Below are 15,698 nucleotides of genomic sequence, written 5' to 3' on the forward strand. Positions count from 1 at the left end.
GTATAGATGGGGAGTGGGTATGATATCCGTTTCCCAGCTACATCGGTGTAAAATAACTGTCTCCTTTCTTTTCTGAGATCAGTATTTGACTTACTGTATGACAACAATTAAAAATGATGACAGCACCGTGAACTTTCTTCCAAAGGTCCCACCTGGTGTTATTGGCTGCAATTAAATGTTGCTGTTATACACTGACTTTCTTTAGCTGCTATCAAGATAAAATTGGTTTTACCTTAACTAAACGAAGCTTTCAAACGAGGAAGTAATTTTACCTTTCTGCAATGCAAAGGTTTTGAATGTAAAGTAATACTTACAACTGAAGTAATATCATGATGAAAAATTACCAGGCTAAAGGCTTAGAAGTGTCAGCTGGATCTTTGCAAAGGAATTCCTTTGTCTTTCTTCATGCAGCTTTGAAGTTTATAGCTGGTATTATTGAAGAAATTAAGTAGAAGCTTTTACATATTTACATAATTCTTTGAATTTTCAAACTTACTGCTGTTTGTATATACATTTATACATAGCAATAAGAAATATAATATGACAGTTAAGTACAGATATAAAACACAAAAGAGTTTCTTAAGAAATTATTAAATCATTAAATCTACAGAACGATTGCATTTTTTTAAAAAAAAGATTGCATTTTTATGATGAATGACAAAATGGAAAAAAGCCATATCATATAAATGAAAGTACACTTTAAACATTATGATGGCTAGCCAATAAGGTTTTGCTTTTAAGACCCAATCAGCTAATTTAAATTTATTTCATCAACTGATCATCTAGCAAGAGGCCTACGTGCTACAATTGAATCGATACTATTATTCAACGCAGGATTTCATATTGCTCTTGCTGCTTAGAAATAAATGAGATGATAAGACTTATGTTTCTTGGAAAAAAAACTACAAAGGTATTATTACAAAATAATACGTGCTCTAAACAATCTGTTTCAATTTATGTTGTGAGATTTTCTATTGTTATGCCCCCCAAAAAATGGAATACAAAGACAACTGAAAGTCTTTATTTATAAATAGTATTTTTAGGCTATTTAAATGTGGTTTCCACTTTAAAAATTACAAATCAAACATCAAGTGTGAAATACATATAAATTTAAACATATAAACATACAAACCTGTAAGATATGAAGCATTTCAAAGTCAATATAAGAAAACATTTGGTTCGTGATATTTTTATAACTTTCTTAAAGTGTTCTAAAAGCTGAATTGTTTTTTAATATGATCTACATGGTACAAAAACGCATTTAAACACATGTGGCAAATGATAATCAAATAAGACTGTACATTAAAATCCGAAAAGCAACAGGATTGATTGAATTTTGTAAAGAGCACTCCCATCACAGCATTTTAACATATCTTATTACATGATGTAAAGGAAGGTTCCCAGAATTTAGCAAAATCTTTAAGTGTGGTATAGTGGGGCTGGTGAGAGCCATACAGATTACCATGCTATTGATTACAGATGACCTTGGGAAAGCAGAACGCAGCAGTTGGCAGAGAGAGAGAAAGTAATACTGCAGCATTTCTAAAATAGTGAAAAAAACACTCAAAAAGGCTGTTTAGGCAAGCAAAAGTACTGAAAACTACAGTAATTAAAAATTAATAAAAACAACTTAATAAATAGCTGCACCAGCATTTATTTTGCCCTATATTTCAAATTCCTCCAAAAGTATGTATTGTCTAATTGGAAAACAAAACAGAGATGAAACCACAAGTTTCATACATCTGATTGTGATGTATTTTTTTCTTTTTCCTGAGCTAATTTTCTCACCTCAAAAACAATAAACCCAACAGTATTTCCAGATATACGGTTTAATCATAAGCTTCCCTTCAGACAGCCAGAGGAGACAAGTGAGCTATACAGAAGTCGTTTTTGTGGCTCAATGACAATCTAAAACCTACAGCTGAGGACATCATTGATCGGTACATGTGCTAGTGTTGTTGTCCTTAGCCAGACAGACTGCTTTAATTTACAAGTCACACAGGCTCTCTCAGCACAATATGCATTACCTCCTAAGAAGTGCCCCCATTTAGTATTTGCCTGACCCACTTCCTGATTGAGGCAGTATGTGTCACAATAAACTATCAACCAAACTGGACACACACAGAGCAAAAAGCCTGGTCATGCAATATATAGCATCCATTTTTAATTAAAGCTAACATGGGACTTCATTAAAACTGTCAGCAGGCTACGAGAGTCATAAATGTTTTTCTACAGCAAAGAGTGGACAGGGACCTTAACGGTCAACAGAAAAAGAAAACAATCGCAAAGGTGTAAAATTACTTAAAATAATTCTGCAGGAATTAAAAGATTTTCTTAAATAAGGAGAAAATTAATGATAATATCTATGGAAAATGCTTAAATAGAGTATCACTAAAATGCAGTAGTGATTTTAAGAAAAAATATATTTATTAGAATATTCAACCACACCTACAGTACTGTAAATAACTTTTTTATAATTTTAACATTTAATCAAATAACCAGAACTGCCAAACCAAAATAAAGCATATACAATTTTGCAAGTGCAAGTAATTTCCCTACAATGCATTTAGGCAAAGATCATGTTTTTGGAAATCATATTAATGAATCGTATGCTTACCTTTGCAAAATCCCGAACATCAAACAGGTCAAAGGCCTCAAACAATTCGCTTTTCTTCATAGAAAATATTTCACAGCATGCTGTTAGGAATGTCCTGATGTTCTTCAAGCACAGAAACTAGAAAAAAAAAGTGTATCCTCAGTGTATCTTATCAGCATTTAATACATTTTTTTTCATTGTCACAAGATATACAATGAAAGCAAATCTAACAATAAACACTATCAGACTTACTCATCGAGCTGCTAGGGCCCCAGGTCACTGAAGGGGCATGGGTGATTCACATAATCTTGGCACTGTGTGCCATTTTAAGAAAAGCAGAGATTTCTGCCTTTTTTGTGCACTTTTAGAATTCTAAGTTTATCTTTGTTCATTTATATTTAAATTTACTTGTCTTGTCAGTTGTTAAATTTTGTACTGGTGTAATTGTTTATTCACTGCTGTTTTATCACAACAGTTGGTTTGTACCGTAAAATGTTAATAAATATTGAAAGTACTGAAAGTATGTGCTAAGGACATTTTAACCAGATTCTGTTGTGTGTTGAAATTGTATTCTACAAAAAAAAATAAAGGTGTGCCCTCTCATTCTTTTTTTGACCCCATACATTCTATTCCAAATGGCTCCCAACACCATAGAATAGGTTATGTTCTGTAAATATACCTAGGATTGGTTAATAAGGTTCATTTTTTACACTGGAGATTTACATAGTAATTATGAAGCATGTACCAATATCTAATCCACCAATCTAATCACGGCTTGCAACAGAAATAACGCTGTAATACACTAAGCAGCTGAACATATGAAATAAAAGCAAACATCTTAGCTTCAACTCACTAACTCCAGGGAAGGCTTTATAACAGCTTTATTGACATCAAGATGTCATTTGATAAAATCATACATTAGGAGGTCATTTTTACCTTTCCTCAGAAGTCACATTCTGTTGAGAAATACAAACGCAAGAACAACACAGACAATGCTCATAAACCGAATACAATAAGCCTAATTCATAATTCAGGATTCTGAAAAAAAACTCATCAAAGTTCCCTTAGTACTCAATGAAACACATTACTTGAAATGCAGTACACTTTACAGACTAATACATTTTTAATCAGGTAATTAATAAAATCTGTTTAACCTGTGTGATGAAATCAATTTATGTAGCAATGCATATTCTGCATAAATATGGAATAACTGAGCACCAGCATATAGAACACTATTACTACTGAATGCAATTTATTGCTCTATTGATAAGATATTTGCAGATGTTTGGCAGTGTTTTTGATGCTACACAGTATATTTATTAGAATGTTCTGTTACTTTTTATTATGTGAATTAATAGGTTATGATTTAATGTAAACGAAATCACGGAAGAGTAATTGTGCATACTACTATGCAGTTACATTTTCCAAACTATATTAGTTTAAAATATGAGCATTGTACACATACCAAATCTCTGAAAGCAATAATCTTAGTTGCTCACCTCCTATCAGAAGCTATTCCTAATCTCAGCCATGATAAACCCCAGAAATCTTTATCAATCTAAGAAGACTAGTTCTAATTGCTGGCAACTGTTATAACATTTTCAGAAGTATCTAGATTTCTGGTGATCTTTATTATGAGGTCAACAAAACCGTTCAAGGCACTTGAGAGCAGTTCAAGAGGAAGTTGGGTAAGGAAAAGCACAGAATATCTCAAAACTTGGCATATAGATTTTATCTGTATATAAATATTGCAGGAGGCCCAACCAAAAGACATTGAACTTTTTCTTTATGTTGTTTTAGAGAATATTTCTGTGGCTGAAGCTGAGTTATTCAGTATTTAAATTATAACAGAATCTCACAGAAAATTGATGCTTCATCTATAATGATTAATAAAATAATACCAATAGTATTTTAGAACGTAAAATTAGCAAAGACCTTTGAGGGAGGATTAAGAATAATAACCACAAATGGCTTTTGTCTCTAGATATTAGCAATAAGGGTTAACTAACCCATGTTACTTTTTTGGAAAATATGAAAATATCATTGGGCAGCATGGTGGTGCAGTGGTTTGCATTGCTACCTCACAGAACTGGGGCCCTGGATTCAATTTTGGACCTGGGCTGTTTTCTGCCCAGAGTTTTATGTTCTCCCTATGTCCATGTGAGTTCCAGTTTCCTCCTACAGTCCAGAGACATACTAATGTAGCAGAGCTAGTTCGGATACAGTGACGTCACCACCCTCCCTGCGCGTAGCAGGGACCTTGGCTGCCTGGGCTGGGGGAGGTCTCCTTTAGCTCATGCAGCTGGTTCCCTGTTACGTTACACCAGAGATCCGGGTTCGCGTCCCAAGTGTTGCGGGACGAAATGGGTGGCGGAGGGTACGAGCCCGTGCAGAACTGCGATGGTCACACTAGTACATTAAACTGTGGGAAAATTGGCCTTAGTGTGAGTGTGTCTATGTTTGTATCTGTCGGACCTGCTGCAGACTAATGTCCTTTTAACCAGTGTGTCAGGTTCAGGTACTATCATGCCTAACCCAGAGTAAGAAGTGTATCCATGCTGGGTCTGTGGAAAAAAAAAACAACAACTTTGAAGAAACAAAGATAATTGCTTTGGCATGTCTGGGATTTTACAATAAGCTTCCCTTGATGAACTCTACAGTTCCAGGATCATCATCATTGTCCATAGAGTAGCGACAGAGAGGAAAACAATTGGAAAAATAAAGTTTTCAATAAAACAAGAATGAAGCATAAGGCACAGAAACTGTCAAATATATTCTTACAGTATTATGCATTCCATCTTATCAAAAAAGCTGATCTTGCAGACATCCCAGAGTATTTGCAATTCCCCAAAGGATCATTATCTGAAGGAAACGGGCCTTTTACGTTCAAAGCTACTAAATTGCAGTGGTGCACCACTGCAAATGGCACAGTCAGTTACTGCTTGTACCAAGGCTACAGAGTATTTCAATATGATATTTTATGAATTAGGAATCATATATTTTTTAAAAAGGAAGCAACTTCTTTCCAGTTATTGTGTTAATTGTACTGATGCCTTTTTACAAGAAACACCTACAAGTGATTGCTTTTCCACACGAGGATATGATGTAATACCCTATTTATAAACCCGTAGGAGATTCTGCAAAATTATTTAATGACTCAGCTCTGATTAATCTGTTTTATTTATACAAATAACTGCTTAGAATTCTTGAATTCAGGATAGAAGTGATGAATCTATACTAGGTCTTCTGTTTATCCTTAAATTTTATCCTCACAACTCTTCACTTGAGAGAACTCCTCCACTGAGCCAGTTACTTTCTCCCTCCTCCACAGCTTTAAGCTGTGGACGATTTATAGAGATGTCGAAATCTTCTTGTATTCTGGACTCCAAAGACCAGAGCTGGCAAACCCTTTGGCGCAGTTGTTCAGTAAAAGGTTTTAGATAAAATTATTCATTTTGAAAACATAATCAATAGCACTGTAAGACCAAAGGTCACATTTGACAGACACCATCTGTCAATCAAAAGAAGACAATTCAGTGTACCTCTGCACTGTCACCTTACATAATCATTATAATAGCCAGTGGAGTGATTTCTTTTAACGTATAGTAAGTCATGAGTAGATATAGTACATTCTATTTAATGGAAATCCCTGTGAAATTGTGAGGTCTAATAAATAAGCTAACAACAAATAATTTACAGCTCAATTACTGTTTCCAAACATATTACAGGCGCAGTGGAAAACAGCCAAACATTTACATAAAATTTAATATGGTGTCTGATGGATGAGCATGTTGTGTAGACAACGTGGAATAAATTGGAAAAGGCCATCGAAATAGAAAAATCTGATTGTGAACCAGACAAATGCAGAATTGTTTCAACAGTGGAATGGAACACATAACACAGTCTCTTTAGTTCATCTTTTACCATCAGTGTTGATAAAGGCAGTTGACAAATGTTTTAATTGAAAAATTATATTTGTCTTCTTTTTTATTGCCCTATCGCATATATCTAATATTCTGTCAACACTTTCTGTAAATAAAAAATCTCCATCTTCCTGAATGCAACCTTTCATCCTCATTATTGATATCATGTAATTGAAAGCAAGACTAGCACAGACAGACCTACATAAATGACGTGCCAAATACAAGTGGTCCTTTGCATTAGCTACTCAATTGCCAGTAGAAAAAGCTGTCTGTTAGTGATACAAATTCATTGTCAATAAAAGAAAATAATGCTTAATAAATGGCTGGAATGCCTCCAGCCTCTGACCAGTTTTCTGCAACTGTATACAAATACAAAATGGGATATATTTTAGAAGTAAGCTTGCCACGAAAGTGTAAGTTTATTCCAACTCTTAAATTAAATGCTATAAATTTTAATATAAAAATATTTTAATTGCTCCCACCAACATATAAGGTTAAAAGACCAATAACATAAAAAATCAGTATGTCATCACTTTACATTAAAGCACTCACATAGATAGGTAACAGACTAAATACATTTTTATTATTTTATACCTGTCTAAAGAGTAGTGTGTTCATCTTAACTGTATAATGAAAAAAAATCGTTTGGCATTGGCAGAAAAAAACTCTTGAAACATTGAGAAATCATACAAGAATACAGGCTGAAAATCATTGGGAAAAACAGAGAAAATCTACAGCACAGCACATCTGAGTAAGAAAAACAAGGTCATATGTTTACAGAGAAATTGATTAAACTGTACCCAACTGAACTGACACTATCCAACTGCATTTAAATAATCTCTGTTTTACTGATATTCAATGGCAAAGCTGCCCCAAAGAGCACTCTGCCAAGCACTTAAAGCTAAATGTAAAAATTCCTAGACCAGTCTAATTCACTCGGTATTGACATATCCATGATTCACACTTATAAATCAATATGCTATGCCTAACTGATAATAAATGTAGGGATCACAGAAGTAATCTATCTCGAAGCTTTTAAAAGAAGCTAACTTTTACAAAAATAGTTTATCATTGTTTTTCTTTGATTTTTTTCATTCGTATACTTACGAGTATATAGAGTAGCATGATGTTATCTGAGACATTTTTGATCACTTTCAGCTTCAGTAAATAATATGTACAAGAGGAGAAATTAGAATAAAAATATCCATGTTTAATTTCTCTGGGTAGCACTGTAAAAACTCACATTTCATTTTGGTTTTACCATGTAAGCAAAAGCACTTGGGTTACTTACGATTTACAATGCAGAAATCCCTTAGAAGTAAAAATGTAGGAACTACTTTTTGAAGGAAAATAACACTTTTTTAAAACGCAGTCATTCGAAAATTAAAAACTCAAATACCTGCATGTTGACGACAAAATGTTCCAAGATTGGAAAAACAATAGAAACATCCAGAAAACTTATGGGTGTCTTTGACTGAACACAATGACACTGTTCAAAGGTTTCGGACAATCAAACAGAGTAAGCAAAAGCAATTACATACATTTTTGTACAACAATGTACATAAATACATTTTTACACTGTTGCGAATGGAAAATGTACCTTTTGTGTGCATTCTAATTGGTAAAATGGCAGGCACTAATAGTGGCTGCTGCAATCCAACACATTACTTCTGTGCTCATACAATATTTAAGGGAATTCAACACTTTTTCACAAATGGGATTACTTAATTACAGCATACAGTATAGGCCTGGTATAGGCATGAGACACGTCTGGACGAGATCCTTGGATTAAGTAGCTACTAAAAAAAACCAAATGAGCTAGATGGGTCAAATTGTCCTTTCTTATTTGTTAGCATTCTCAGTCCAAGCCACATTTCACAGCACAAGAGAATGTATAAACCAGGTTAAGTTTCCGAGCAATTATAATCTTTCTGCTTGCCTTGCAATTCAGTGTGAAATAAAACCTGTTTTTAAAGAGCTGTTGTGATGGTAGAAGACAAAAATGTATTAATAAAGTACATATGTTAACCGTATCAATAATGTATTAAAAGTTTTGACTTCTATGGTTTCTTCTATAGCAATCGTACTGGGTGCTCTCAGTGGCAAATAGCTGTAGCTCCTATCTCTCCTCCCCCCTGCTTGTTTCTGAAAAAGTGGTTTGAATTAATTATAATAATTCTCACCAGAGCTTAAACAGAAATTTAAAAACAGGTCACATAATACATGTAATGTGCTAGCACTGAATGAAAGGCCTTGTACAAAAAATGATAGAGAAAGCTTGCTAAATTATGATAGAATCACAAACCTGTCATTCAGTAAATGGAATAAAGAAAAAAAACACCCATTGGAGAGAGATAAAGACAAAATATTGCCTTTTATTACAGTATCATGTCTCAAAATTTATATATGATTTAGTAGTGACCTTATATTATACACTGTATGTATAATTTACATGTAGAGACAATTTTCTTACATGGTTAAAGGTTAAACACTGCAGATAAAAAGAATTGCATAGTATTCTTAGAATCGACTACAAATGAAAACTGTTTATTATCCATTAATGCTGTCCTTAAGAAATTCACTAGTTTTACACAGAACTATACAAAGCACTACCCATTTAATTTCAGGACTCTAAGGTACATTGCTTTTTCAATGGACAATTGAAAGCTATTTTAAGTAAAGCTTGCTCCAGTGCTTCAGGGAAAATATATTTGCTGTTCTCTGGGTATACTTCAGACGTTTATACCTATATCCCTTCCCCAGCTTCAATGCAGTAAAAAATCAAATGAACTGGAAAGGAAGGAATATGGGACAACAATTTCCAGACAAAGCCAAAATAATTTAACCAAGTGCAAAATGCAAAGGGAAAAAGAGGAGAAAAAATGTATTTTTATATTGCATAGATTGTTCATAGTGTACAAATTGTATTATCCATCCATCCATTTTCAGCCTGGCAAGAAACAACAAGGCAGGATACACCCTGGATGGGACACTAATTCATCGCGGGGCACACAGAAACAAGAAAACCAGGGGCAAGAAAAACAGGAGCCAGGGAGAAACTGTGGGAGAAAACAGAGCACCCAGAGGAAACCAAGTCGACCACAGGGAGAACATGCATAAACCACACGGATAGCACCCCAGGAATCGAACCCAAGGCCCCAGCACTGCTAACCACTGCTCCAACCATATATTTGAATATTCAACTGTGATATTTATACAGTATATAGATCTGTTTGAAAAGTACTGTCAGTTTGTAAATGTTGGATGATTTAACAACACTATCCTTCAAGTAGATTTATAAGATGATGATAAAGAAAAAAATATTCCCAAATCAAATGAATGTTGTGTAAAAAGGCTCAGTCCTACTGCTGCCCAGTTCCACAAGATACCCAGTCATGTTGTAGAACCATGACTGAGTCTTAAATCAATTAGCTACTAAATACAAAACGGGCTAGATGGGTTGACGGATCCCGTGCTTTTGTAATCTTTCTTCTCTTCTCATGTCAGTACTGGCATGGGACACTAAGGAAAACTTAAGTTGCTGCTGTTGGTGGTCCAGTAGGTGTCACTTTTCCCAGTGGAGATTCATTTCTAAACCAATACTCCAGTATGATGATGATGGATAACACATTTAACTGAAGTCATTCCAGATCCTAATGCAACATTCCACGACATTGTTCAAAACAGTAGAACATATGTTAACCCCATTGTACTGCTAAAATTCCACACTCAGCTTGTCCAGAGGCTGAGCTGCCAAAAGTTCCCCCATAATGCAACTTCTGAAGCAATTTCACACTTCTGTACCTGATGTGCTGTGTAGCTGAGCTGCTAGCACATAACAACTGCCATGTGTCACCCAAGCAGGTGACGTACTTTAGCAGTGAATGAAGTGGATCCCCTCCTAAATGTAAATCAGTTTGTGATCCTTTTGTGATCAAACACTATACTGTATAAATGCAATTAATATTTATACATTGTATGTACATTATTAATCGCAGAATATAGGTAGCACTTCAGAAATGTCCATTCTCAAAAATAGTAACAGCATAACACATTTCTCTCCCATTCCATTAGCAATTGGACTACATCCTCACTACTGCACTCAATATTAAATTTGGAAAATGAGTTGATTATCATGACTCTGGACTGTCATGCAAATATTCAGCATTATTCTTCCCCATCCTACAGCAAATTATTGTAAGTAAAAGTGAATGTATAAACACGAAAGAAAAATTCTGCTACAAATTGTATACACCATATTCAAAATGAAAAATGGTTGATTTGAGTACATTACATATTGAGTTCATATTGAGTCCTGTCTTCCTAGTTTCAGTCCCAGTTGTGGTTTTCAGCTTCAATTAGAATAATATTTTCTCACATCAAATTCATTTTAATTAGAATTGCTTTCATTATAATTAGAACCAAAGTTACTGAGCCTGTCCATATAGTTCTTATAGTGTATATAGTTCATATAGGGACATTCTACTTCTAGTGCATATATACAGACTGCTAGCATGTAATATAGGATTTATATTAAATTCGTAAAAAGTACTTTGCTCAAATATAAACAGCAAAACAGACTTAGGAATGCAAAAACATAAAAGTGATATGCTGCTTCATGCTTAGACTACACACTGACCACATTTCTCTCGTTTTATATGGGATTGTTAATTTTAAGATATTTTAACAGATGGCTGACATCAAAAGGGGAGAGATTTGTAGATAAATCCCCTAACATAAAAGACAGAGCCTTTAACACAAAATGCAAATCAAATTTCTGAGAATGTCTATCTTTCCCCAGTTCAATACTCAATTCAGAACTTAGAGATTATACTAACAGGCAATGAATTATTTCAATATAAAGAGGAATACTAAGAGGAAATATGCTTTGATTAATCAGAACTGCAAACATTTTTATAATATAGATCTTACATGCATGCTAAATCATATTCTTTAAGGTGTATATATCACCCATTTGAACAATATACAGTATTATTATTCTTTATCTTACAATAAGAAATATTCCTTTTTCTCTACATTTTCAATTTTGAACTTCCTTAAACCACATAATTCTATATCCTTACAAAAAACAAGATAGTGTTGTTACACAAACCATAATTGGAATTTTAAAATATTTAATCTATAGCCTTGCTAATTAAGAAAATAAAATGTGCAGCACCATTGCAGAGCTGTTCAGCATTTTGATCCCTCGAGGACTGAAGGTCAGTTTCCTTGGTGACCAAATGAAAGGTCACTGCACGTGTGCGAGTCTCTGGTCTAATGATAAGATGGCTAGTCAACCATGTAAAGATCTGCAAAAAGTTTATTTAAAACGATGCCAAAGGTACTATCTAACAAGACAGTGAAAGCCCTTCATCCTTTCAAACTGAAAAAAAATAATGTGAAAGGTTATACTAATAAACGATACTTGATCATTTACTTCTATGAATCATTTGATTAAATTTGATTTAATTAAAATAAAATTGCATTTTTAGACCAGAGAACTTGGAGGATAGTGGAGTAGTGACTAGTAGTGTTATAATCTTTTGATTAAAAGGTTTTGGGGTGAAATACAGGTGTGAAAACTGTTCATGTGTCCTTAAGCAAAGTACTCAAGCAAACCCCCATCTGTATAAATTGGTAGCAATACTAGTATGTTAAAAATAATTGGAAAATTAAGCTGCTTTGGAAAAAGGATAAGGAAAATAAGTTAACAATAACATGCTCCACAGCAGGGTGCGTGTCTGGTGAACTTAGTTTAATTGTAAGCAGGCAGAACGCGTAAACAACTGTGAACTTACAGCAGGATATCTACATCAGGAAAGGGAAAAACAAGAGAACAATCCAGGAATGTACAGGAGGCTGAGACCGTCCATACTTCAAGATGACTGATCTTTTACATGTATTGCAATATTGTAAAAAGCCCTCAGATACCACCCCAGACTCACTGGGCCTCATTAGACTCATACAGCCTGAACATTTACATTTTCCAAAAGGCACTTTTTTGTTGTTTTATCCTCTGTATTCTTCAGTGTGCTTATTATTTAATACAATTATTTAAATTGTTGGTTATTAAGAGCACAATATAAATAGCTCTATTGTGATATCAGTTTGTAATGTGATAGAGAGCAAATGTTATAAAACTGTCTTAACTCCATGTAAGTATTTCATTACTAAAAACAAACACAAGTTAATTCATGGAACCTGAACAGTTTATAGTGAAATCTACGTCTTTCAACAAATTTAGCCAATAATGAGATCCTTTTGTTAGCAGAGAAAAAGATGGGAACAATTGTAACAAAAACATTAATTACAGGCCTCAAAATTTCCATATACTTGGGAAGACAATAGCATATTATCTATGGTGAGAATTTGCTTAATGTAGAAAAACTGTTTTGAAACCAGGGTCTTTGTATTCATTATTCTGCTGTAGCACGTAAAAGCTCCTGTAGACCAGAATGAGGAAATGCTGAGCTTCAGCGCTTACACTTGTACTTTTCTCAACTAATTCATTAGTTGCCAAATATCAATTAGACTACAAGGGCAGCTGCTCCAGACTCTGACTCTGTACGTAATGAAAGGAAAATTTCCAGAGATTATTAGCAGGAAGGTTTGATTTTATTAAAATACAACCTAAAAGTGGCTTGCTTCCCTGCCTAAGTAGACGCTACAGTATGTTCTACCCTTTAACTACGGTAAAAGCTTTTACTATAAATGTTTACCTTGTCATTAGCTATTTTAAAAGGAATGGCTTATTATTTTTTTTCTAAAATCAGAAGACAAATGCTTTAGTTTGTTTGAAAAAATTAGCAACTTTACGTGAAATTACAATCAAAATGGGAATTCTACTTCTTTGACGTTTGAGATGAAATTACTCTCCTTAAAATTTACACATTTAAGAAATTCAGAATAGCAGTTACACAGTTTTCCCAACAGAATTAAGATCCAGGTAACTGTGTCTGTTTTTTTAACTATGTAAGCTTTTTCCAACAGCAGGTGGAAGATCTGATATTTTCGGTGAAGAGACTGCGAGGCACTTCTTACATGGAAACTGTATTGAGCCAATACTGAAGTATTTCAAACACTTAAATTGACAGTGATAGGAAAATAAAAAACCCATACTTTGCATAATTTTAGTAGTGATCAACCAACAAGGTACTTTATTTTCACTTTCAATTTTTTAAATAAATTACTATGTGCCAGAAAGAGTCCATAGGCTTCTATGTTTAATTTAAAAAAATATAGTAAACTTATAATAAGTGTTCATTTTTTTTTATTTTCCCCAGGTAAATTCTACAAGCCAAGCAGCACCACATTAATCTCTCAGCCTCAATCCTGTTGAATATTTCAACTTTCTAGTATATAATATCTATATTATATGTTTTTTAATCATTTAAGTAGTTGAAATGTACAATTTACTTTGGCATAAAAAACTTCTAGAGACATGCTACTAAAAGCTATGGGTAAGAGACGTAATAACGCTGAAATGGTATCAGTCCCTGGAAACACAGGTCAGTGGCTGAATGACAGATTTAACTTCAATGCATTGCTCGTTCAATTTCCTGGATATCTCTCCATTTAATTAAGGTCATTATTAATGTAAAACTGCAGCGTCTGTTGGTTTTACTAATAAATTTAATAGCCTGCTGCTTTCTTTGAAACTGCAGAGGCAGTCGTTCTGTCTGATTTTGATTTATATGTCCATAATGCACACAGCACAAAGGGAAAGAAAACTACAAGCTTTCAGGTGACTAAAGGCATGAAAAGCAACATTATTTTGCTAAGTGTGGCATCATACTGTATGTCTTAATTATCCCTAATTGGGCAAATTTGTAACTCTTCCTGACATCACCTTTTAAAAATGTTAATGTTAATGCATAAATTACAAAACAAAACTGATTCTTGGCACTCAAAAGCCTCCAGGGTTTAATTTGCTTAATGTGCTCTAGTTTGGATAAACGCACTAACAGTTTTGTGCACCTTAAGTAATAAGGATAGAACATTCTGGACACCAGTCACCAAGCGTTTTGCACAAACTACTGACCTCTCAACTAATACTTTCTACCAATAAGCACAGATCACTACATCTGCCAGTACAGTTACCCACGGCTATAATAATACTCTCAGTTCTCAGGTCATGCTCAGCTATGTACAGTATTCAGAAGAATACTCTGACCTTTAAAAAGACACCACCTTGTCATCATGCATTAACCTACCTTTCTTGAAACAGCTCTTATCTTATTAACAAGATCCTGTTATACCCTTTTTAAAAATCACTTACAATGAGCAAAAAGGCCCTGTGCTTGCATCGCAATCTACTATGTTTCATAATTGGAATACTATCATGAAATTAAAAAGACAACACACACTCACATCTGTTACAACTGTTGCTGTTTCCTTTCAATCAAACATACCGTGTTGACAATAAAATACAAATTATACCTAATTTCTGTTCATGTAGAAAGCATATCTTTGAGTCAAATTCATATTCTACTTTTTTAAATCAGAATTGGTCAATTATTTCCATAATTGCATATATGAAATTTCACTTCATATGAGCTCATTATGTTCAATATGTCCACTGCCAAAACCACTCATTATATAATTTATATTTACTACCTTTCAATGCTCAGAATCAAAATCAAATACTTGTAACAGCTGGTGATCGTTCAGACAGGCTAAGAGTCAAGCCCAACATCTATAGCCATTTAAACATACATTTAAGTTAGAATTATATCAAAATTGTTATATGTATATTTCAATCTATACAAGTAGTGTGGTAACACTCATTTCTGAAAGCCCGTAAATACAATTTAAAACTGATCCACAAAAAGTTTTGCTTTCACCCTGTATTGCATGGCACATTTTCAGGCTTTTGTTTCTTTTCTTTCCCTTGAGTCAGCTCAGCGAATGTCTCATGTGCTGTAGAGTGGAAATGATAAAATAGCTGTCTCTAAATTCATGAATAATTCATTTTGGAATTTGCATTAAACCCCTTAGTCATGTAAATCTGAACCCGGTAATGAAAAGCATTTCTATTTTGGTCTGGGGTTTCCAAACTATGTCTTGAGTACAAAATACTCAAGTAACGTAAATACAGGTTAAACCCTTAATATAGGTTAAGGACATAAAGTTTCTGAATAAACCATCTTATGGACACTGACAATGTTGATATTCAC

General features: G+C 33.9%; 1 protein-coding gene across 4 annotated transcripts in view; it reads right to left on the reverse strand.

Annotated features, from left to right (window-relative positions):
- The window catches only part of vav3a (vav guanine nucleotide exchange factor 3a), an 80,711-nt gene that overhangs the window by 62,896 nt on the left and 2,117 nt on the right, over positions 1–15,698 (reverse strand). For all 4 annotated transcript variants that reach the window (XM_088926701.1, XM_088926703.1, XM_088926704.1 and 1 more), the window contains exon 2: positions 2,618–2,734. In XM_088926701.1, coding sequence (XP_088782827.1) covers positions 2,618–2,734 — 117 coding nt within the window. The remainder of the gene's footprint in view (positions 1–2,617; positions 2,735–15,698) is intronic.

The sequence above is a fragment of the Atractosteus spatula genome, chromosome 11, assembly GCF_055471065.1.
Source record: "Atractosteus spatula isolate fAtrSpa1 chromosome 11, fAtrSpa1.hap1, whole genome shotgun sequence".
Classification (NCBI taxonomy): domain Eukaryota; kingdom Metazoa; phylum Chordata; class Actinopteri; order Semionotiformes; family Lepisosteidae; genus Atractosteus; species Atractosteus spatula.